General features: G+C 46.6%; 1 protein-coding gene across 1 annotated transcript; it reads left to right on the top strand.

Annotated features, from left to right (window-relative positions):
- Positions 1-6501: 6501 nt before the first annotated feature.
- GPR20 (G protein-coupled receptor 20) lies at positions 6502-17837 on the top strand. The gene is made up of 2 exons (XM_082045601.1): positions 6502-6609; positions 16630-17837. Exon 2 carries the CDS (start codon positions 16651-16653, stop codon positions 17701-17703), a length of 1053 nt encoding a protein of 350 aa, XP_081901727.1. The 5' UTR covers positions 6502-6609; positions 16630-16650; the 3' UTR covers positions 17704-17837.
- Positions 17838-23087: the final 5250 nt, after the last annotated feature.

The raw sequence follows: 23087 nt of genomic DNA on the forward strand, positions 1-23087 counted from the left end.
GCTAAAGGGTCTCTGTGGCTTATTTTGTTGGTGCCTTAACTGAGGAACCTTCTCAGAAACCTCACTGCTGTGAGAGCTGTGGTGAACTGGGCAGACTGGGATGGAAAGAAGGATCCTGACACCCCACAAGGTACATTCATACCAGGACAGGGCACATCTGACTTCACACCCTTTGCCATACAAGAGCTGGAGACAGGCAGGACCAATGCACTCCAAAGCAGTCACCCAGGAGAGATCTCAGGGTTCATCCAGAGATTTTGCAGCTCAGCAAAAGTGCCATGGCCCTGGGAGAAAAATGGAGGGGGAGGCAACAGTCAGAAAAATCAATTCCCAAATATGCAGCAGGCAGGAAACTGGTTCTTGCGTATTTTCTCCCCCGTCCATGAGTCACCCAACAGGAGCCACGACCGTCATTTGGGAACCACTTGTCTCTCCCTGTCCCTCATCAAATGGACAAATGGCGGCTGGATCCCATCAGCAGAGGCTCCCATATGGCGGGTGTCTGATCTCCCTCCTTTTACAAACATGCAGATGGGGAGCCTGTTCAGAGGCAAGGCCACATGCTTATGGTGGCCTCTGCCCTTTGCAGCCCTCTGAGGACAGTAAGTGACAGCCCAGCGAGGACTGGGAAGCACTTGTGATCTCGAGCAGTTGGCAGGGCACATAAACTGCTCTCTGCTGAGCTTTTTATGTCAGGTGTAGAATCATAGAATTGTAGGATAGTTTGGTTTGGAAGGGACCTTCAAAGCTCATCAAGCCCCCTACCATCTTCAACCAGATCAGGTTGCTCAGAGCCCAGTCCAGCCTGGCTTTGAATATTTCCAGGGATGGGGCATCGATCACCTCTCTGGACAACCTGGGCCAGTATTTTACTACCCTCATTGTAAATAATTTCTTCCTCATGCCTATTCTGAGTCTCTTTTAGCTCAAGACCATCACCCCTTGTCCTACCACAACAGGAACTGCTAAAAAGCCTGTCCCCAGCTAGGTACAGCTGCCTATGGGCCCTGCTGAGATGCCATTAAAAAGGCAGCTGGACCATCTTTTATGGCTCATGACATCCTCTGTTGCCCATGCTGAGGGTCAGGCAACCAGCTCTGGGAGTGCTGAATATGATCAGTGGCCGTGGTCCAAGCTCTCCTTCTCCAAGCAGAGAAGGAGTTTCATGTTTCTTTGTCTCTTTGGTGTTTCTGCCCCAGCATTGCAGGAGAGGGATGCAGATTCTGTCTCGAGCTCAGTGCAGAAGGCTTTCATCTTTCCCTAAAGCTGCTCCAGCTTCCGCCTTAGGCATAGTCACCATGAATGTTTCGGGGTTCAGATCCCAAAGGAGTCCCTGATCTCCCAGATGTCCCAGCACGACAGACCTGGTTGACCGTGAGAACAGCAGAGAATGATTTCTCAATAGCCCAGCAGCTGAAGACCCTTCCTGCTCTGGCGATGGAGCAGGACTGGGGGATAAGGAGCAACCCCCAGCCATGGTCCCCTGTAAAGTCCCTTTTCCCTGCAGACCCTGTTGTGGTCACCCAAGCTTCTTTTTCTGCCATGGGGCTGCTGCACCCACCTGAATTCCATCATCCCCAAAGAGGCCAATTTTAACTCAGCTTGAGTAAATGGAGTTCTGCAGGGTCAAATCCAGCCCTTGAGCTCCTTCCCCTGCTTTTCCACAGGTCCTTGTGCCTCACTGGCAAGTAAATTGCCACCCACAGCACAAGTGGGACCCAAGCTGGATGTAGGACAAGGAGTCAGGGGTTTTCCCTGGCCCCTCACAACTGCACTAAATCAGAACAGCCACAAGTTGTTCCTACCAAATACCATCTTCTCACTGTTGTCAGAGGGCTGTAAAAGTTTGGGCAGGTGATTTCATCCATCAGGCAACACCTGCCAGATCCCTGCTCTGCTCTATTACCATCTGCAGGAGGGCTGGGACAGAAGCCAGTGTTTTGTTCCTCGTCCTTTGACAACGTTCCCACACTGCTGTCCAAGGTTTTCCTTCCAGGGGACAGCAAAGTGCATCCCACTCATTAATGATGAGGAAGCATAAGCCCCAAATTCCTACACATTTGGGGAGAGTCTCAGTGTCCACAGATTTCTCCCTAAACCGAATGCCATATGGTGCTTTCCTGGCAGTTATCTTCTGTAAAAGGTGACCCCTGGAATGGGGTCCAGCACAGCAACTTCTTCACCCTTGGTCTGTCTATAAGAACCAACCCAATTCTCTGGGTCAGTTCTGCATCTGATTCACAGTATCCCATGTTAGTCCTTGAGAGTGTAGAGAATCAAGAATTTAGGGCACATGGGCAGTGAATATCGTAAGGACACATATGAGTGTTTTCTAGAACTTATTAAGGCCTGGAGATCTTCTGGAGTAGATTTTTCTAGAAGGAAGACTAGTTGGGGAAGGTAAAATGGATGTAGACTCTTCTCCATGCTATTAACTTTATCTGGCACAGCAAAGGGTTTACTCACAGGGCAGGGAGCAGAGCCTGTTCTGCTGTTGCCTCTCCATCGACCCTACATCAGCTGGGCAACCTTCCCTTCAAGCATTCTTCTGAGGACAGGCTTGTGTTCCTGTGTGTTTGTTATGACCATGGGCATCACTTGCTCCCATTTTTCCTTCTGGTTATTCTGCTTCCTGGTGCAGGAGCAAGGTAGTGGAAAAATGTCTCAGGAACATGTGTGTTGGAGGGAAAATGGGAGACTGCTCAACTGAGGTGTTCTATGGGCATATGAGTTCACTTCCTTTGAAGCCACTGATTAAAAAAAAGGTTTCCCAGACAGCTCAGTAAAGATCTCACTATTCAGTGTCCTCCATGTAGTGAGGATTCCACTCTTCAGTATCCCCCATGCAGCCATGGTAAAAGCTCCTCAGTTTTCTGAGCCCTGATTCCATTGGGCCTGGGTCCAAGACCTTGGGTTGAACCTCTCCTTTGCCACTGAAGAAGACAGTTCATTTGTGAGGAGCTGTTTAGTGTAACAGAGCCTATATTCAATTTCCTAAAAAAACACATTTTCAGACACACAGTGCTGTTTTAGGCCCTTACAGAGTTGGTCAACAAAGACATCTTGAAAGCTGATCCAGCCATGTGCCTTGAGCCCATCTCAGCAGTGCAATAGTTTGTTATGCGGTGCCCAATCTCAATCTCCTCCCCTGCATCAGGGGATGAAAGGACACTCAGTTTCCCTTTTTAGGCCATAAAAACGATGAGAGGGATGGAACAGCTCTGCTGTGAGGACAGGCTGAGAGAATTGGGGTGTTCATCCTGAAGAAGAGAAGGCTCTGGGGAGACCTTGTTGCAGCCTTTCTGTATTTAAAAGGGGCCCACAAGAAAGATGGGGACAGACTCTTTAGCCCAGCTTGTTGCAGTAGGACAAGGGGTGATGGTTTTAAACTAAAGGAGGGGAGATTCAGTCTAGACATGAGAAAGGAATTTTTTACAATGGGGGTGCTAAAACACTGGCCCAGGTTGCCCAGAGAGGTGGTGGATGAACCATCCCTGGAGACATCCCAGGCCAGGCTGGACGGGGCTCTGAGCAACCTGAGCTGGGTGAAGGTGTCCCAATTCATTGCAGGGGGTAGGACTACATGAGCTTTAACTGTCCCTTCCAACCCAAACTACTCTAGGATTAGATGATTTTTGAATAGGACTGGAAAAATATACCATTCTCCTGACAAAAACTGAGAAGACATCTTCCCCTGGGTGGCACGTGGTGTCATGTCAACCTCCTTCAGAGCCGTTTGGCATCCTGCTTTGGGGCACTGTGCCACAGAAGACTTTTAAATGGAGCCCTGTCCCATTCCTGTTTTACATGGCATGGTTAAGGGATCTCTATGAAGTATTATGGACCAGTTGCACCCTTCCCTGCTGTGACTACCATTCTTTCTCCTATGTGCTAATTCCAGCTGAGTCAATACCTTCTTCCACCTACAGTCTCAAGACATTCACCGCAATATTTAATCCTGTTGCATATCCAGCAAACAAGCTTGAAAATTTTCCACTTACTAAAGCTTCACTTTTTTTTTTGTCCTTTCTTCCTCCCTTTGGGAGGGTGATAAACGACTGAAAATCCAGAGACGATAGAAGCTCTTCATTCATCAGCTATGGTTGCAAATCCTCCTGAAGTCGAGTGTGGGAACCGCGTCTGGGACAAAGCATGGCCCTGAGCCCGGACGTGCCTTCTCCACCTTAACAGCAGCATCTGCTTCCCAAAATGGCCTGTTCTGTGCTATCTCAGGCACAACTTGAAACTTTGCAGCTGTTGCCACTCCAAGTCTAGCTCTAAATCCAGCAAAGAGGGAGAGGCTGGGATAGCGGGGGAGTGCAGGGAGCTCCTTATCGGGTGCACAGGGATGGGAACAAAGCTCTTGTGCATCACGCAGAAGAACAAACCCAAGTTGGTCCTTGATAAGAAGGGCCAGGCAGTCCCTGAGCAGGTGAACAGAGCGTAGGTACCGATATCTCATCCTGGAGGAAAGTCTCCTCTTTCTTTCAGTCTTGCATTAGTAACTCCAAAGAACTATTCTCTAAGTACAAAAGTTTTGTTGACAGGCTGGGGAGAACTTAAGCATTTGCCACCGTAGACAATAAGAATCACAGAATCACAGAATGGTTGGGGTTGGAAGGGACCTCTGGAGATCATCCAGTCCAACCCACCTGCTAAAGCAGGTTCACCAGAGCAGATCTCACAGGAATGCGTCCTGGGTCCAAGTTCATCGACACCACCCAACATTGAACCATAGGTTGGTTTCTTCTCTTTTGTTCTTCCCCTTGTTCAACTCCCAAGATGGAAGGAAATGAAGGTAAAGTTATTACCCAGACAGGGCTCATGGAGACTTTCCAATCACACTTGCTTTCCAAGTCATAAGGAAAAGCAGATGAGAGCCCAGGCACGTGCCTGAGCTGGAGGTCAGTGGTGGAAGGCTGAATGCCTGGATCAGGGGACACATAAAGTCAAGCAGGATGTTCCTGAGATTGGGGGAAGAATCTGCCCCTCGATGTACAGAAACTCAAAATAGAAAATCAATAAATTAACCAGACAAAAAAGATCAGCTCAGTCTTCCTGGGAAAGATCCAAGGGTGAAAAAGTAATTCCAGAAAATGAGGTCAACCTTCTCTAATAACCATAGCTACTGTTTGTGCTCCAGTGAGACATGCATGTGTGGAGTTTACCTCTCCTCTATTTATGGATTTGGCCTTTTGACCTGGAATTCAATGCCTCTCAGTTGATCCTGTTGTGTTGTGACGGGCTATATTCTGCATGTTTGTTGCATTGGCACCAGTGTTGCCTTTATCTAAAGGGTGAGGGAACAGAGCAGTCCAGGGCTGACACTAAAATCCAGCATCCACCCTCCTTGTCCTTCTAAACAACTACATTTGATGCAACTCCTCATTTTGTTTTTTTCTGTCTTTATTCCCAGAAGGGACCTCTAAAGCTACTGTAAACCCTCCTGGAGATAACATCTGTGCAAGCCCCACAAAAGATGGCTTTCTTGTACCCAGTTTAGAGCAGGAAATATCCCATCATGAAGCAGGACTTTGGGGCATTTGGGAGGTTTAAGTCTTTACAGCATTCATCAGCAGAGACAACTTGAAAGTTGATCTGGTCACGTGTTTTGAACCCACCTCAACAATGTGATAGTTTATTACGCTTCACCCAACCTCAGTTTCTTCTCATGCAGCCGAGAGTGATGGGACACTCAAATCTCCACTCTGAGGTGGACATGATACCCACAATGACCCCACCACCAGTAGGGAAGGGCAGTGTGAGGATGGAGGAACATGTTGGGGGCCTCCTTTGTGAAACCTCAGACTCTCTGTTTCCACCTTTGACTCATCTACGCTCAGCCACTTCAGCCCAGTCCTTGGATAGATCTTATTAACCCCTCTCCCAAATGACTGCAGCCAGAGCATCACTGAAGTTGCAGGGTCACCCTTCGTCCCCCAGTGCCAGGTTTCTTCTCAGATTCTGAACAGCTGGACTGGCTCAAAGCATGTCACAGGCTTTGCGGCATTTGGTCCAGCACCTTGCAACTGCCAGGGATGCTTCTGTGTAATCCTAATTCATATCAGGAAGATGAAAAGAGAGGTGTTTTCCTCTTGTGTCACATAGTGGCATTGCAGTGGTGAGTTCTCAGCACGGAGATTTTGCTCCCACAGACACACAGGAAAACTGACCTGGGGAGGGGACAAGGGGAGCACAGTAACCTCAGTTTTAGTTTACTAGAGAAGTTCGGGCATTAGCACCGTGAGGAAGGCTGGAGGCTTCTTTAGCGTTTCCAGCACTTCATAAATTTCAGAGAGATTTAGGGCAAGGAGCCAGATGTTTGAGGAGAAATTCTGAACGCTAAAGACAAGTGGAAATTTCTATTTCTTTTTTTTTTTTTTTGGTAGTGTGTATTTTTTCCCATTAGTTGCAAGGCTATATTTAGAAGAGAGGGGGGGAGAGAGAGCACGCGAGAGAGAGATTAGGCATTTCTTCTTATTCTGTAGTCACTCCAGTTGTTCTGCTTGTAGGAACAGATGTCTCTTTCCTGGGGCGATAGCATTCAGATCCACAAGGAAATTTTCACACCGGCAGCTCCTCTAACATAGAAGGGAGATCGGGCCAGAGGTAAGTCTGTCTGTCGTGGAGGAATAAAGGGACCGTTGCAGTGAATGCTTTGGGATATTGGTTACAGAGAAAAGGTGGACATGGGATGGGAGAGGTGACAGTGGGTGACCAGACCCTCAATCCGGAGTGGAAAGAAGAGAGTCCTGGCAGGGATGGTGGTGAGAGGGTCCTGCTCCAAACACATGGATGAGCAGCTCGGGAAGTTCCTGTCTCTGCCCATGCAGCAGGTGTGGAAGTTCATCAGGTGCCCAACCTGGAGATCCAGGTTGTGAGCTTCTCTGCTCTTGGGTTTTGGGGCACTGCCATGATATTTGGTTGTTTCCCGAGGAGATGAAGGGTGATGAAAAGTGTGTGAAGGTGCTGGCTTTCCCCCATTGAAAAGCTCTTGTGAGGTGTGGGGTGGTGTTTTGTTTGCTTCTGTGTATTCCCAGGCATAATGGAATTTGGGGGAAATGCATTCAGGCAGGTTTCGGAAGCCAGGAGAAGAGACAGGGCACTGCCTGGCATAGGGTGAGCTGCGACTGGGGATGTTTTACCTCTGTTTGGCCGTGCAGCAGGCTGCAAACTGAGCTCTAGGAAAAAGATGCTGTTTTCTTTCTCTGAATCTGCTTGCTGGGTCAGTCTAAGGAGAAACAGAACCTTTCCAAGGTCCTTAACCAGGCTCCTTCAGAAAAGCCTCCTGCTTTCATAGAGGCACATCCACTAAAAGCTCAAAGGTTTTCCAGGTTAACCTGGAAAATCCAAAACTTACAAATCCGTGGAAGCACTGGTAGAACAGTGCTTAACAAAGGAAACTGCAGAAACCAATCTCCCAAAGGGTTAAGGTCTGTTTTTCCATCCTGGGATGCCTCAAAAAAACAGTCTGCTCCCTGACCAGGTCTCCCATCGCACTGTGTTCCCTGGGCCAAGCCCAGGAATAGCTCCATGCCTCAGTTTCTCTCCAAAGCTAACAGAGCAGCAAAACTTGAAGCGAGCTCTGGGCTGCAAAGCTGCATCCATGGTGGGCTGGTCTGATGCTCATGGGACACCAGAGCCCTCTCCTCAATGCATCACCCTTTCATCTCTTCCAGCATTTGTGTCACCTTCGTTCTCTGTGCTCCTTGAGGTACGAGCATTGCCTCTCCTGTCCCACATCCCTGGGCCATGCAGAACCCCAGGTGCTCCTCAACAACAAACCTCTGCTGCTGCTCTTCCCCCACTGTCCTTCTCAGGCTTTTTGCCAAAGGACAGAACCAGCAGGCAGCTGAAGGCAGAAAGAGAGAAAAATGCTCAAAGGTTGCTAAATTTGCAATTTAAATATTGCTTTTTGAAAGCAAGCGGCAATGCACAGGCCAAATGTTGCTCGGTTTAATGTCCTGCAATGTTTTTTGCACTTGCCTGCAAAGTTCCTTTATACACCTATATGGTAATTTTTACTGCAGGGTTCTTCTCGTACACAGCCACAATAGCTGTTATTCCAAACTGACATTTCTAGCACTAGGTCCCAGGCACCCTTGAAGTACTAGATGTATTACTGTAACCCCAATAAAATCAAATGCATTTCTCTTCTACTGTTACAACCTCCCAAGAAGACAGCCACAAATCCGTCTCTACCGGCTGGACCTATAAAACTTCAAATCCACATGTTTCTTTCCAGATCCAGCCTTTAAAAAAATTTAAATAATCTTGGAAACAAATTTCTCCTGACAATATAAGCTTCCCCTTCATGTCATACTCATACATAAAGGACAGAGAGGGATACACACAGGAGGTCATGTTCTGATTTCTCTTAGCGTATCAGAGCTAGAAATACACAGCAGCTACTGCAGAGATGTCTCTCTGTGCTCCCTTGTGACAAATGACACTTGGGACTAGCCCTGACAGGCTACGAGATATTGGTCTTTTAAATGCTAATAGTGTGATTTATAGAGCGTTCACCAAGACACTTAATATTTCTGTCACTCCAAGGCCAAGATCTGGCAATGCAGAAAAGAGGGACAGGAAAAAAGTGGTGGTATCAATAAGGCATTGTAGATGGTTAAACTTTTGGGGGGGACTTTTCAGTGTGGTATAAACAAGAAAGCGGAGGTGTAAGCCCTTTATTAGCACTTAAAGGTGACCAGTACTAGCAAGCATCACTACAGATGTGCTGGGGGACATCTGGGTGCCCACCGCTGCTTTGGGTGCACATTTTCAGGTACGGAGAGGCAATGAATGTGCAGTCCCACTTCTTGTTTGTTTGTACGGGTATATCTGTGCTCCTTCTCTCGCAGGTTGTGGCATTACTGCTGCAAACGGGTATAGAGAAGGTATAAGCTCATAAGAAATCTGCCAGCACATGAATCCCCTGCTCTGTGTATCTTTGGGAGCTTCATTCCATATTTTCCACGTGTGCTCAGGACAGGGCTGCAGGAGGACCATGCAGACCTTCCCAAGGTTTAAATAGATTGTTTCTGAGGCGTCCAGGGCTGGTGATCCGTCACCTGGTTTTAAGCAGCAGGTTCAAGCCTAGATATAGAGTGTGGGCATCTGGGCCAAGCCAAGTGACTTCCCTCCCATCTGGGTCACTTTGCTCTGTGAAGAAGAGGAATGCAGGTTGGAGAGCTGTGCTCTCTCTCTTCTATCTGGCAATGATGCCTCATGGCCTAGGATGATCTGTTGGACTAAAGCATTGCTTGAGCACCAACAGGCAGTTGCTTACCCCAAACGGAACCAGGCGTCCCGGCAATACCCATCATCCACCCACAGGAGGGCATTGGAGATGTAGGCTAGTTGGGCACGAGGCAGGAGGCAAATAGCCCAAAAGCACATCACCAACACCAGCTCAACAGCCAATATTGCATTGATCTCCACACATCCTTGTCCTGTGATTGCCTACATGACTCAAAGAACAACCCCTGGCTATGCCAGGAACTGGACATCCAAGTTTTTCCTCTGGCCAGGTGGGAACTATAGAGATTAAAAATTCAGTAGGGGGGGTTTAATCCTTCTTGCTACTGTGCAAAGTAAGTTCACACCTTTCTCCTTCCAGACCAAGGCTGTAATTCAGCATGTGACCATTCAAACCACTGGATAAAGCAGGAATTGCTGTTCATCATGCTCTTCATTACATGTGGGCAAGCATGCCATGGCTGACCAGTGCAGACACCAGGCAATTTGCTATCCACTGTCCCCAGTCAGGCTGATTCTGCCATGAGAAAGATATTATTTGGTGTAAATCTGAACTTATTTCACTTCAGAAAAACAATGAGAGGCAGACAATGCTCTCTCTTTAAAACAAAACAAAAACAAGGCCATCCAGCCCTGTTTGCAGTGTTTCAATGCCAAAGCAATTGTGAATTTGCAGGGAATAAGGCCTAAATGGAAGGACATGTGGTAGTGAGTGGTGCAAACTCCTTGCAGGTTCAATTAGAGGAAACTAGGATCACTCTCTGTGCTTATTTGTGTGTTTGTCAGCTCTGATTTCCTCCGTCCTCTTAATGTTTTTCAATCTGTTGGCTAATTTCAACCAAAATTTGGCAGGAGGGAAAGATCACCTCAGTTTTCAGGAAATTAGGCAGCAAAGAGAGGAGAAAGTCAAACAAGTGTCAGAGCCAAGGGAAGAGCTGGAACGTGAGTGCTCATTAAAGCAGCCAAGTGTCCACATGGGAGAAAGTTATAATAAGCATCTCGACCAGGGCAAAGCATTCATTCAACCCTGCAAGACACTGCAAGACACGAAACCATAAGAAAGCAGGTGTCATTTAATCTGACGCTCACAGGACTATGTGTTTTGTGTCTCCAAATCGCCTTTTATTTTTTCCATGGTACTGGAGGTGGAGGAATAATCCAACTCTGTCCAGCTGCCCTCAGACCTTGAGGCTTCCAGGGGACATCAATGCTTAGGAATCAAGTGAGAGCAGAGATTTGTTTCCCAAAAATATGGGATCTTTCCCACCCTGGGAATAGTTCAATTTCTGCTTCAGAGTGGGATATTTCTCCTCCGGACATTAGCTCCCATCTCAGAGCCTCAGGGCTAAACGGGAGCCAGGTTTTCACCTTCAGCAGCTATATTAATTCTTTTTCTCTCCCTTTCTCCCTCAGTTCCCACTGCCAGCAAACACACCCTCCCCAGGCTGAGCATGAGGAGCACAGAACAAGCTCTACCACGTATAGGGCAAGGTCCTCGACATGCACAAAAACACCATATTTGGCCAGTTTGAGCCAGAGTTGAGTGAGAGCTTGCCAGGAGAATCATACAATTTAAATTGAAAAGAGAGTGGGTTTAACCCTTCATTTATAAATAGGAGGATAAATCACCCAGGGAACTTTAAACACAGAAAGGCTGCAAAACTAAACACATGCTGCTGCCATCCCAGGCAGCAGAGTAACACCAGCAGGTAGGACATGGTAAGGGAGATGGGGGGATGATAGAGGAGCCAGGTTCCCATATCAGATATTCTGATTCAGGACAGGGAGATGAGAACAGCTGAAGCTGTTTATACTAAATAACGCTCACTCTCACTTGTTAATGTCCTTTTAATCTTCCCAGTCGTGGTGCATGGCTCTCTTGTTCTCTGGGTCTGCACACTGAGATCCTATCTGCACACACCAATAAATAAGCCTTTTGGAAAGCAGTTAGGACAAAGCTCAGTTGCCTGACCTGCCTTTTGTTTTGTATCTCGCTACTTGAAATGCTGAGCCCGATCCAAAAGTCCCCTGGGTTAAGGAAACGAACCCCGTTAACTTCAGCAAGTGGAGGGTGAGGCTTAAGGCTGACACCAAGCAAAAAATTTGGGTGGAATGAAATACAGGATGGTTATGGATACCTTGCCTGGGCAAATATAGCACCGAGCTGCCCATGGTAAATGAAGAAGTGATGCCTAGCAGCAAGCGAGCGAGGGAAGAGGCTGCACGACCTGTTTTCAGCACAACAACCATCTGTTTCCTATTTGGCCCAAGAATGATGGAATTGGTTGCGTCAGGCAACAATGAGAAAATATTTCAGAGAAAGTCCCCCTCTCCCAGTGCTGAGCAGGGACCTTTATCAGAAACCAGGTCAACTTCCAGTCCCCATCCCTCCCCTTATCCCGTTTCTACCCAGATGCCTGCTGTACTTTTAAGGAAATACTACCCACAGTCTCACAGCCAGACAGACAAAATGCAGCCTGAGAGGTATAATATAACAGCATAAGCCAACTGGCACTGTCAGACAGCGCTCACAAGGATTCATGTTTACCCATCTTGGGATTTGGAGACTGCCAGCCCTAGGAAACAGGGATTGCATGGAAATCTGGGGTCTGAGAGCTAAAATAGGCAAGAAGAGGGCTGAGCTCCAAACTCTTCAAAGATTTTAGGAAGGGGTTTAGAACAAGGGTTCCTTACTCTGTAAGCAAAGGTGACTGTGGCTCTTGTAGCTCTGCATGAGTTCATGCCAGAGATACAAGCAATAAATTGCATTAAAAATAAGAAAATAAAGGTTTGCAGAGGCTGCAAAACTTCTCTTGTATTTAGCCATGACCTCCGCCGGCTGTTGTATGCAGCTACATGTAGCTGAACTGATTCATTTTAACACCTGCATGAGTATTTCTGATGGCAGAGAGAGAAACTTGGTATAATTTTTGTGATAGGCGTGGGGGTGGCAGAATTGGGAATCTTTGGAAAGCTTTGCTTTTCCTCGGACACGAGGTCACGCTGCCATTCTGTGCCTTGTTCAGCCCCCTGCAAAATGGGGCAACGCACCTTTGTCGAGTGCTTGGAGACCCACAATGGAAAAACACTTAGTAGCTGTGAACCGGGGGGTTTGGTGCAGCTCCATCTCGTTAAAAGAACTCAGAGGAATGTTGTTACTTTGCCAGTCCAGCTCTCCATTCTTCTGCTTGTGAGACATGAGATGAGGGCAGTCCCACAAACACAGGAAAAGGCCACTCAACCAAATATCCATCAGTAACGATTTGATTAGGAGACTTTTCCCACTGCAGCGGAAAAAAACAGTTTTTCCACAGCCTTTCAGTGAGGAAATCTCCAAAATTAATTAAATTTGTTGGGACTTCTTTCATGTATTTGCTTGGATTTTGAGTTCAGACAGGGCAGTGATGGACTGGGAAGAGACACAAACTCTAATTCAGCTGCTCCCTTGCATAATCCATCTGACAAACAAAATGCTGCCTAGTTTTTAGCTGTTTACTATATCTGGAGTTTATTTCACTGCACATGGGGCTCAATGGAAGAGATGACTGTGTAAGCCATCACACTGTAAATACTGATGATTTTAATTTCTGTATATGGACTGTACTCAGGGGATCCTTCTTCTATTAGTCTGTAAAGCGCCTCAGTAGCATTGTGAGGATGAGGAACATGTGAGCGCATTTTGAGTTACTGATTTCGCTGAGGAAGGAAAGGAAAAATATCAGATGAATATCAGGTGTTCATGATAAAGGATCTGAGCCTGAAGAAAAATCTCTCAGCGGAAGCAAGCTACTAACAAGATGTAAAATCAGAGAAAACAACCAATACATTAGAATTACAAAAAGAAGACAAATGCATACACAGCTCAATACACTCCAGGGCATGATAAGAGGTAGCATGGCTGATTTTGTCTTGTCCCCTTGCTCGACTATCTGAATGAATACAGATATAAAAGCTTACACTGCATTCAAGGGGCAACCAGGTCTTTATTTCTTGGTTCTCACTGGTGCAGTGACTTATGTAGTGCTCCTCTTGAAAGCATCTGCAAAGAGAATCTGGGAGCAGATCCAGGCATCTGCTCATTTCGGTTTGTTTTTGTAATTAAAGAGTGATGCAAACAAACAGAGAAGATCAGATGGTGAGAATATTAGAAAATCATTAGAAAGTGGGCCAGCATTCTGCATCCTCTTCATGCATCTTTCTCAAGTGCCGGACTTTGCAATTCCACTACCTTCAGCCAGTCTTGGGTCCAGTTTTTCCTGTTATTCATTGATCACGTTCTTGGCACAAATGTAAAGAGACAAGAATCTCTCCCAGGAGTCTGAAGGCTCATCCAGACCCAGACAAAATAATATGAACATGTGTGCTACTTTGGCTGCCACCAGAGTACAGTGCAGGGTGAGGTAATCTGGTCATTCCTGAAACACAAGATACTCCAAGGTCCTGTTGCTGCTGGAGACGGCCCAAGTGTGAAAGTGGACAGAAATTAGGATTGCTCCTCTTTGCCAAACAGTTCTTTGGGACGTTACAGGTGGTGTGATCCCAGGCTTTGGAATTGCAGACCTGCAGCATAATCTGGCACTGGGTTTGATCTAAGGAGGGCTTTATGGTTGAACACTGGCCATATCAATGGACAATTAATCTACTTGAGCTTGAGTGGCTACCTAAACAGAACAAATTGCCATTTCATTATAAACATCATTCCACGTTCAAGGATATTAAAAAACATCTTTTTTCTTTCACACCACTTCCATAGAATAGATGAGAGGCAAGAAGAAACTAGAGCCATCACCAGACTCCAGGCCAACCGACCTAAGCTCCATCATGATGGCAAAGTCACTTCACCAAGAATTTCCAGAGGGAACGTCACACCAAATATTCTAAATTCTCAGACCTAATCTCTGCTTTTACCCATCAAATGTTCTGCTTTGAGCTCTCCTGGCTTGAATGAACCATATAGAGTAACCGTGACTAGACTGTAACATCCCATGAGGACACTGGATCTTGAATGTTGACCATTTACCAAACATACTTCATTCCTAGACCTCTCCAAAGTGGGAAGAAGCAGGAAAGCACTCACACTAAGGTCACTCAGTCCTCCACAGAAGCCTGCCTGGCCATATCCTAGGACTCTATTCACCAGTACAGACTGGGAACTGCTCTACTGAAAAGGACACGGGTGTTATGGTGGATCTTGGGAAGCAGCAAGCAGTGTGCAGTTATTGCAGACAAGGCAAAGTACATACTGTGACACATTAGAAGGTTCATGGTCAGCAGACGGAGAGGAGTTATTACCTCTACCGATTCATCACTGGTGAGGTGTCCAGTTTGGGAGCACTCTGTTCAGGGGAACCTTGAAGGACAGGAGAGGATCCAGCAGAGGCTTTACAAGGATGGGAAGAATGCACCAGTGCAACCTGAGGCCAAACAGCTGGAAAGTGGCTCTTCAGAGGACTTGGGGGTCCTGGTGGACACCAAGTTGCACATGAGCCAGCAATGCAGCCTTGTGAGAAAGGTGGCCAACAGCATTCTGGGTTGCCTTAGGAGAAGCATTGCCAGCAAGTCAATGGAACTGATCCTTCCCCTCTGCTCAGCATTGGTGAGATGTATCAGAAGTGCTGCATCCAGTGAATGCACAGAGACTTGGGAAACTCTTCTCCCAAATCTCGGTTCCCCAGATCTTTATTCCAGAGAGCTGGAAGCCTTCTGCTTTTGTCAGGAGGTGCAGAGGAGTTCAAGAGCTTAAGAATTACAGCTAGCAGGGATTTGTAGTTCATTAGCCCAACAAGTTTGGTGGCTGGGCAGGAAAAGTCTTTGGCACTCGTCAGGCAGGCTCAGAGCTGCTGTGATGTTCTCTGGACCCAGCTGGGACTGTGCCTGCAAAAGATTTGCTTTTGGCCAGCAGGAACTCTCCTGAGGACACACTTCGCACTGGAAGTCTTCTGACCTAGATAGCTTCCTCCAACAGCTTGAAGCATCTCACGGGCAATGAGACACCTTCGGGCCATCCTCCCGATCCCTGTAAGCAGCAAAAAGGATTAGTGCAGGCAGAAAGCCAGCTGCCAGAGGATGGGGCATGCTTGGAGCCACTGGATCTCCAGAGTCCTTCAGCAACTCAAGCCTCCGTCATTGAGACACGCAGCCTGGGCGCATCGCAGTTCCTGGGAGCGCTGCAAGACGTGTTTGCAGCTCCTTGTCTCCTACACTTCCACACTTGGCTCTTTGGTAGCAGCAATTTCAAACGCTCATAACTCAAGTCTTTCAGCATCATTCTCTGCTGATTCAAGCTGATTTTTTTTTAACCTCGAAGTCCTGCCTGGCCGCTTTGAGATATTCCAGACATTTTTCAACCATTTATTTTTATTGAAACCAGACGAGTCTCTGTATATATTGAGCTTTTTTTATAGATATCTTTTTAATACACAAATCAGTTTAAAATAGTGTATAAGTCAGGAGTGATTTGCAAATTAAACTGTCAAATCCTGGCAGGAGTAGTGGCTGACATCCTTGGTTTGAAATCTCCCAACTGCTGTTGCAGTGAGTGCAGGTCTCTAGAAGATGCCATACAACCTGCTTGTGCTTTCCTGGAAATTCAGCCATCCTTTGACTTCAGGAAAGTCTTACAGTTCCTGAAAATGCTGCTGCATGTAACTCTCTAGTGGGATCACCTGGCCAAAGGAAGGGATGTGATATTTTAGGAGCCAGATGCTGGGGCTATGATTGTGCCAAAAGGTTGGGCAAACGTCTTCTGGCTGCCAGCACTATCCTGCTCCCATGGCAGGGCAGGAAGAGCCTTCAGCTGGGAAGAAGCTGCTCCAATGGAGGAAGGACTCAAAAGAATAAGCACCATGTTCAGGAAAACAGACTTTGTAGGAGCCTTATATTGGCCTGGCCCTCCCTGCCACAGGAGAAATTGGCCTGTGCCCTCCATGAGCACCAACGCACCGTGCTTGGCTTCAGCAACCCCGTCTACTTCTCTGGGCCATTTGCCATGCAGCTGGCCCAAACATGACCGTGTGTAGGTCCCCCAAATTTCCCTTATCCTTTGCTGCCCTCAGCATAGTTCACATCTCTGTTCTTGTTCAGGCCTTAAAACCACTTTTGCACAGGGCAGAGAAAGAGAAACTTGACGTGGGGATTGTGTGTGTCTTCTCCAAAACATGCCTCTGTTTTGGAAGACAGCAATTATAAACTCAGGTAATTTCCTAACAATTAATAGTAATCATATAGTGGCAGATGAGACACTCAGAGAGTACAGCAATATATATAACTACTGAGGATGTACAAATACATTGGTTAAGATGTTCTTAGGTGACAATATTTTGAGCCCTAAGGAATGCTGACATCAATATATCTCTGTTTCTTTTCTTGCAGATCACTGGGAAGTCAGTGACCATGCCGACCTCCTCAACCCAGCTGCCAGCCCTTGACTCTATCAACTCTACCCAGCAACCCAGCTCCAACATCTACTTGTTTTCCAAATTCATCCACCCTGATAATGAACTGTACACGGAATTTTACAGCCTGTGGATTGCCCTGATGGTGGTCAACACCATCATTTTCCTGGTGGGTGTCGTGCTGAACAGCTTGGCGCTGTATGTCTTCTGCTTCCGTACTAAGACAAAAACCACCTCTGTTATTTACACCATCAACTTGATTGTTACTGATCTCTTGGTGGGCTTTTCCTTGCCTGTCCGGATCATCATGTTCTACAGTGCAGGGGACTGCCTGAATTGTTCCCTGGTTCACATCTTTGGCTACTTTGTGAACATGTACTGCAGCATTCTCTTCTTGACGTGCATCTGCGTTGACCGCTACCTGGCAATCGTACAGGTGGAGGCCTCACGTAAATGGAGGAACCCCACCTGTGCCAAGGGCATCTGTGTCTTCATTTGGATCTTTGCCACTGTGGTGACTTTCTCCATCCTGACCACAGCTATACAGTTTGCCACATGCTGCCTCTCCAAGATTCTGGTCCTGATGGTCTGCGAGTACTTCTTCCCCCTCATCATAATCATCTTCTTCACCACCAGGATTATGTGTGCCCTGTCCAAGCCCAGCCTCATGCACCAGAGTCGGGAGAGGAGAATGAGGGCTGTGCAACTCCTTATCACCGTCCTCATCATCTTCATGATCTGCTTCACTCCTTTTCACGTGCGACAGGTAGCGATCGCCATCAACCCAGACATGCCCCACGATGTCAGCCTCCTTGTCTACCATGTGACAGTGACTCTGAGTAGCCTCAACAGCTGCATGGACCCCATCGTCTACTGCTTCGTCACCAATAACTTCCAGTCAACCATGAAAAACATCTTCAGGAAAACCGAGCCACAGCAAAGCAGTGTGGACATCCTGGGTACAAATAAGAACTCCAACGCAATCATCGCCTTCTCAAACACAATAGCAAGGCCTGTGAGCTTGCCATCACCAAGCAGTGTCCAGATATAACCCACATCTGAGGGGACAAGCTGCAGTAAGCCAGTGTAATGATGCTGGAATATTTCTAGGATGCACAGTACTATTCTTTGACCTACTTGTTTTTTAGGCCGAGGTTCAGAATGACAGAGGTGGAACCCTATGGTCTGTTTGGAAAATTGAACTTGCAATGCTGTTAGTACCAATACGAAAGACAGTCTTTTAATTACTGTTCCCAACAGGAAAGTTTTCTTTGTATTTTAATACAGACATTTTGCTAGCAACAAATTCTTTACTGTGGTTTTCTTTTTGTGTTTGACATTGTAACGTGATGCTCCTTGGATGACTTAGCAAGAAATCTGTTTTCTAAGAAAGATTTTGAGCCTTGGGCATGTGCTTAAGAGTAAAGGATAAGAGGGATGTTTCCACAGATGTTCACTACAAAGATGATAGAGGCCAATGGAGTGGGAAAGAAAGTGTTCTAACCCACCTTTCACTAGTTGATACTCATTTGTTTCTGAAAAAGTCTGGAGCTTCTCAGGGAAGAGAAGATGAAGTCAAGCAGTAAAGTCTCCTGTCACTATTTCAGCTATAAGAAAAAAATACATGGGGGATGTATATGTTTTCATACACATTGTCTGGGCTTGGGGAGAGGTTAAAAATATGTTCCACCTTCATTTGGATTGCTAAATCTCCTAAACTCCAGATGGGCATATAAAAAAGCTGTGAAAATGAACATGCTTTCCAGCAAACTCTGCTGTTGTGCTCTCTCTCCCTGAAGAATGGCCAAGATGAAAAACAGAACCAGACCACAATACTATACTGCTCTTGTTTGATTTTTCTTCCTGGCATGTTGTAAAATCAGGGCTTGCTGTCCTAATTCCCATTATCAATCCATCCACTCAGTCCCTTAAATGCTGATGCTTCCAAGGACAGAAAAAGAATCCTTCTTAGGCATCTAGTTTGAAATTCACCCCAGTACAAAGTCACTAGGATGATTTAAGACCCATGTTTAAAAGGTATGCGAGGCTAAGGATGCCACAAAATTCTGTCCACAGTGGTAGGTAGATGTTCTACATTACATTGTACCAATTAAGCAAAGCAAATAGAAAAAAATATCCTAGGGAAACAGTAAAATCTGCAGCATGAACTTCAATAACTGTTGTTATTGCTCCATGACTCCTCACTCACATGCCTACTGCCCCTCCAGCTGGAAGGTTACTATGAATGCAGCAAGCCTATTGAATAGCTTTTCCTGGCACTCCCTGATGTTACCATCCAGAACGGCAGGTTTTAGTTATGCATGGTCCAAGCCAGGGCATCCTAGAGTATACCACTCTCTACAATTGCCTGAAAGGAGGTTGGAGCATGGAGAGGGTTGGTTTCTTCGCCCAAGTAACAAGTGATAAGACCAGAGGAAATGGCTTCAAGTAGTGCCAGGGAAGGTTTAGACTGGATATTAGGAAACATTTATTCACAGAAAGGGTTGTTGAGCACTGAAACAGGCTGCCCAGGGCAGTAGTGGAGTCACCGTCCGTGGAGGTGTTTAAAAGATGCATAGATGAGGTTCTTAGGGACATGGGTTAGTGCCAGCATTAGGTTAATGGTTGGACTCAACAATCTCGAGGGTCTCTTCCAACCAAAATGATTCTGTGATTCTACTTTGCTTCCCTGAGGTTTGACCATGGGACAGCCATCTCCATTTCACACGAACATGGCATAACCAATACTCCAAACCACCTCTTTCATCTGAATTTGCAACAGTTTGCCTCTCACAAACACACCTGTTTTTCCCCTACCTGTTTTCCTGACAGTTCCTGTTCCAGGCAGCGGAGCCCATGGAGAGTGATCCAGCTCATGGAAGAAAAGTCCCAGTTGAGTGACCCAGGTGTCCACATTGCCTAGATCTCCAGGGTTTAGCAGGACCCCAGATGCCACCTGTACATGGAGACACTTTAATGCATCTTCATCCAGCACCAGTCCCCCAAGGGAGGGACTCAGTTGCCAACAGACCAGTGCCTAGTGCCATGGTAGGCATGATGGGGTGTCACCACACCTCTAGCTCCCGCTGCACGAGTCTCTGGTTCTCCTGCAAGTCGGTACTGTCCCAATGTCCCCAGACTCAAGTATCCCAGAGCGCTTACTCTTGCTTGGGTGGCTGAGTCCCATGCCTGAAATAAAATTATGTATCTGAAATCTACAAATGGGCAGTGTCAGTCGGCTGGTGCAGGGACCTTCAGGTCTCACCCAGAACATCAGTGTGATGCTGTCAGCGGCAGCTGGTCCATTAACTCTGGCTCTTGATTGTCCTGGGGCACAGCAATTGCTGTTTCCAGGTATGTGACCTCTTTGATGCTTTCCCAAGCAACAGAGCTGACTTAGTGTCCTTTCAGTGGGAGCTCTATTGCTTTGGAGAGGATTCTCCTTATAAGAGGTTGTGTTGAGGGCCACCGTTGTCCTGGTCCTTGTTTCCCATTCTAGACATGGCCATGAACATAGGGAGCCTTGTCAGGGCCCAACTGTGCTGTGTTTTCCACCTACCCCATCTCTTCCCTTACTCATCTGTAAATCACTGACGTAGGCACCTACCAGCCAACACCACCTTATTGGCTGCCCTCTGTTAAATGATGGACCAGCGCACATAGATTAGGCTCTGACTTCTCAGCCAAGCTCGCCACTTCTTATTTCTGCCACCCTTTTCCACCAACACCTCATTTGGAGAAAAATATTCTATGCTTCAAAGGTTTGCACTTCCCTGCAAACCCCAAAAACTCATGCCCACCAACCCACAACACACTCTCAGAACTTTCTATGCCATCTAAGCTGTTTTTAATGAAAATGTGTGTCAGGTATACAGAGCTGTTAACAGTCCTGTCTTCTGCCAGGGCTGCTTCAGAGAAACAGGAGGAAAAGTGCAAGCTCCGTGCATATCTTTAGTTTCTTTGTTCCAACAAGTTACAACTTCACATCTCCCTTTCTTTTGCTATCAACAGTATTTTTGCCATATACAGAAATGTCTTAACATCTTCCTCAGTGCAGTTGCTCATTTTAGGTCAGTAAAAAATCTCTAAGATTATTTGCTTAGATTTTTGAATTTCAAAACAGGGCCTCAGTTGGAGCTCTGTCTTTCTGCTGTAAATGTAACTTGTAGTAGTCTGAATTCCCTTTACTGTCAATGTATTATTCACTCCCCATAAAGGCCACCCGAGAATGGAAAAATCTCTTTATTTGATAATGCCTATTGCCTCATCCAGGGATTTCAGTGGTCCTTCTTCATTTTATACCAGCTCCAAAGCAGAGTCTGGTCTCTTACCAAGAACACAGTCTCCAAAAATTAGAAAGAGGCTAAATCAGTCACAAACTAGCCCAATTTCACTGACATTTTCTGCTCTCTGTTTAATCCATGTTGTTTATACATGTTGCTTTACCTCAGGGTGCAGCACTTGCTAAATTTCTGTCCTATTTAAAGTCAGCCCTTTCTGCTCGGAGCACAGTGTTGAAAATCAGTGCCAAAAAACTCAGCTGTTGTCAGAAACACTCTTCCAAATGGCACAGTTTTGGTGGGCACCTTCCACTTCCCAGTTCTCATTGCTGCTGGAGCCTTCCTTGGTTCTCTGTGTTTCTGGAGGTTGGGGTGAGGTCTCTTACCCCTCAATCTTCACCATCCCTCTGCTCAGGGTATCTTCTTGGGTTGCCCTTTAGTGATGACCAACAAGGATCACTACAGTCCTGTTCCTACCCCAACCTGCTGTTTCTCTGATGAGAACATCATAACCAAAGCCACGCACGACACAACAGGAAAACCTTCAGAGGCAATATGAGTAACTCCATGCACCATTAAATACATGCAAGAACTGCTAAGGTAAAGCCCATACAAGTCAGCTTTTTCAGGGCAGGCTTTTATGCAGAGTATTTAAAGATTTAGATGACAAATTCCCAACGGTTTCAAACGAAATCAGGCACTTAACAGCCTTTGAGGATCTGGGTCATTACCTAGAGGTTGGAATAGTAATAGGGATGGATAAGCATTGCGTATGATACTACGACTACCAAGTCTGCAGTAGACAGAATACAGCGTTCCCTAAAGAGCTTAACAGCAATAAAGAGCTCTGTAAAAAGCCCTGACCTTTTGGGGGAATTACAGCATTCACTCCTCTTTGATGTGCTGTGGTTCTCTTGTGAATCTAAAATCCTATAAAGTGAATTAGAAATATCCTCTTTTACCAGCAGCCCAGAGGCTAGAAAGAAAAAAAAATACTGTGAAAAATCTCACATGTTTTTCTTGGGGTGTCAGTGATTGCTGGGACAAGAAATCCCTGCTAACCATGTGCTCGCCTGCCTGAGTCACAACACATAGATGTCTGTAGTTTTTGGCGTGCCAGGTAATGGGTATCCAGGAATAAAGTTTAACCTTTTTCTCTCCCTGCTGCGTTTTAGATGTGTTGCATGCAGCACAGCCCATGTTTCAAAGCACTTCCATCTTTGCAAGACATTTATTACAGCCCAGAAACCTGTAGCGAGGCAGAGGTGCAGAATAACCAGCCCTCAGTCATACTGCAAACTTCTCTGGGCCTGGCAAAGCCAAAAATCTCCAATTCTGCACCAGAAAAGGAGCCCTTGGCTCTGCACATGGGGTTATCTGCCAAACTGGCTTCCTCCTGGGCTCTGAGCAAGCTCTGCCCTCCCTCCACAACCCTCTTGATAACTGCAAAGAGGAAACAGCAGAGCTCTGTGCAAAGGCAATTTCTTCCTTCCTTGTCCCTCTGGGGTTTGCTGCCCCTTCAGATGTGTGCACAAGTCTCGTTAGTCAGTCTAATCAGCGTTAATAATTACTGCTAGCAGGCTTGGCTTGCAGAAAGGCTGAGGAAAGTGGGATTGCCCGTGTTAGGGCTATCAGCACAAGTAATCTGCATCAGTACTGAATAAACACGGGTCTGACACCTTGCTTGTTCTGTACCTGTTGGATGCCTCCTTCCAGGTGAGGGCCGGAGTGGATCTGGGCAAGGATTTGGGAGGAGAAGGCAGGTCTGATCCCCACAGCTGCTCCATGGTGGGGGAAGATGAGGAAGATGTTGCAGAATCAGACCCAGAGGAATTAATAACAGAGGAAGGAAAGGAGAGGGAGTCAATGGGTTAAACAACAAGTGGATCTCCACTGACGGAGGGATGGTGAGAATGAGGACAAGTAAGCTAATACAGGGGAAAGTGGCCAGGGAACATAGGGACCTCATATCCAGCAAAGGATGACACAGAAAAACAAGTGAGAGTTTGGCTTGTTTTTCCCCTTCTGGGCATCATTAGTCCCAAAACAGAAGCTCTGGGGAGGATTTCAGTGCTTGGATCAGAGCTGGAAGACTCCCATTTTAGGAAGAAAAAGCCTAAAAGCAAAGCACTTTATCCCCTTCCCATGGTGAGGC

This window comes from Streptopelia decaocto (assembly GCF_964273445.1).
Source record: "Streptopelia decaocto genome assembly, chromosome: 2".
Classification (NCBI taxonomy): Eukaryota; Metazoa; Chordata; class Aves; order Columbiformes; family Columbidae; genus Streptopelia; species Streptopelia decaocto.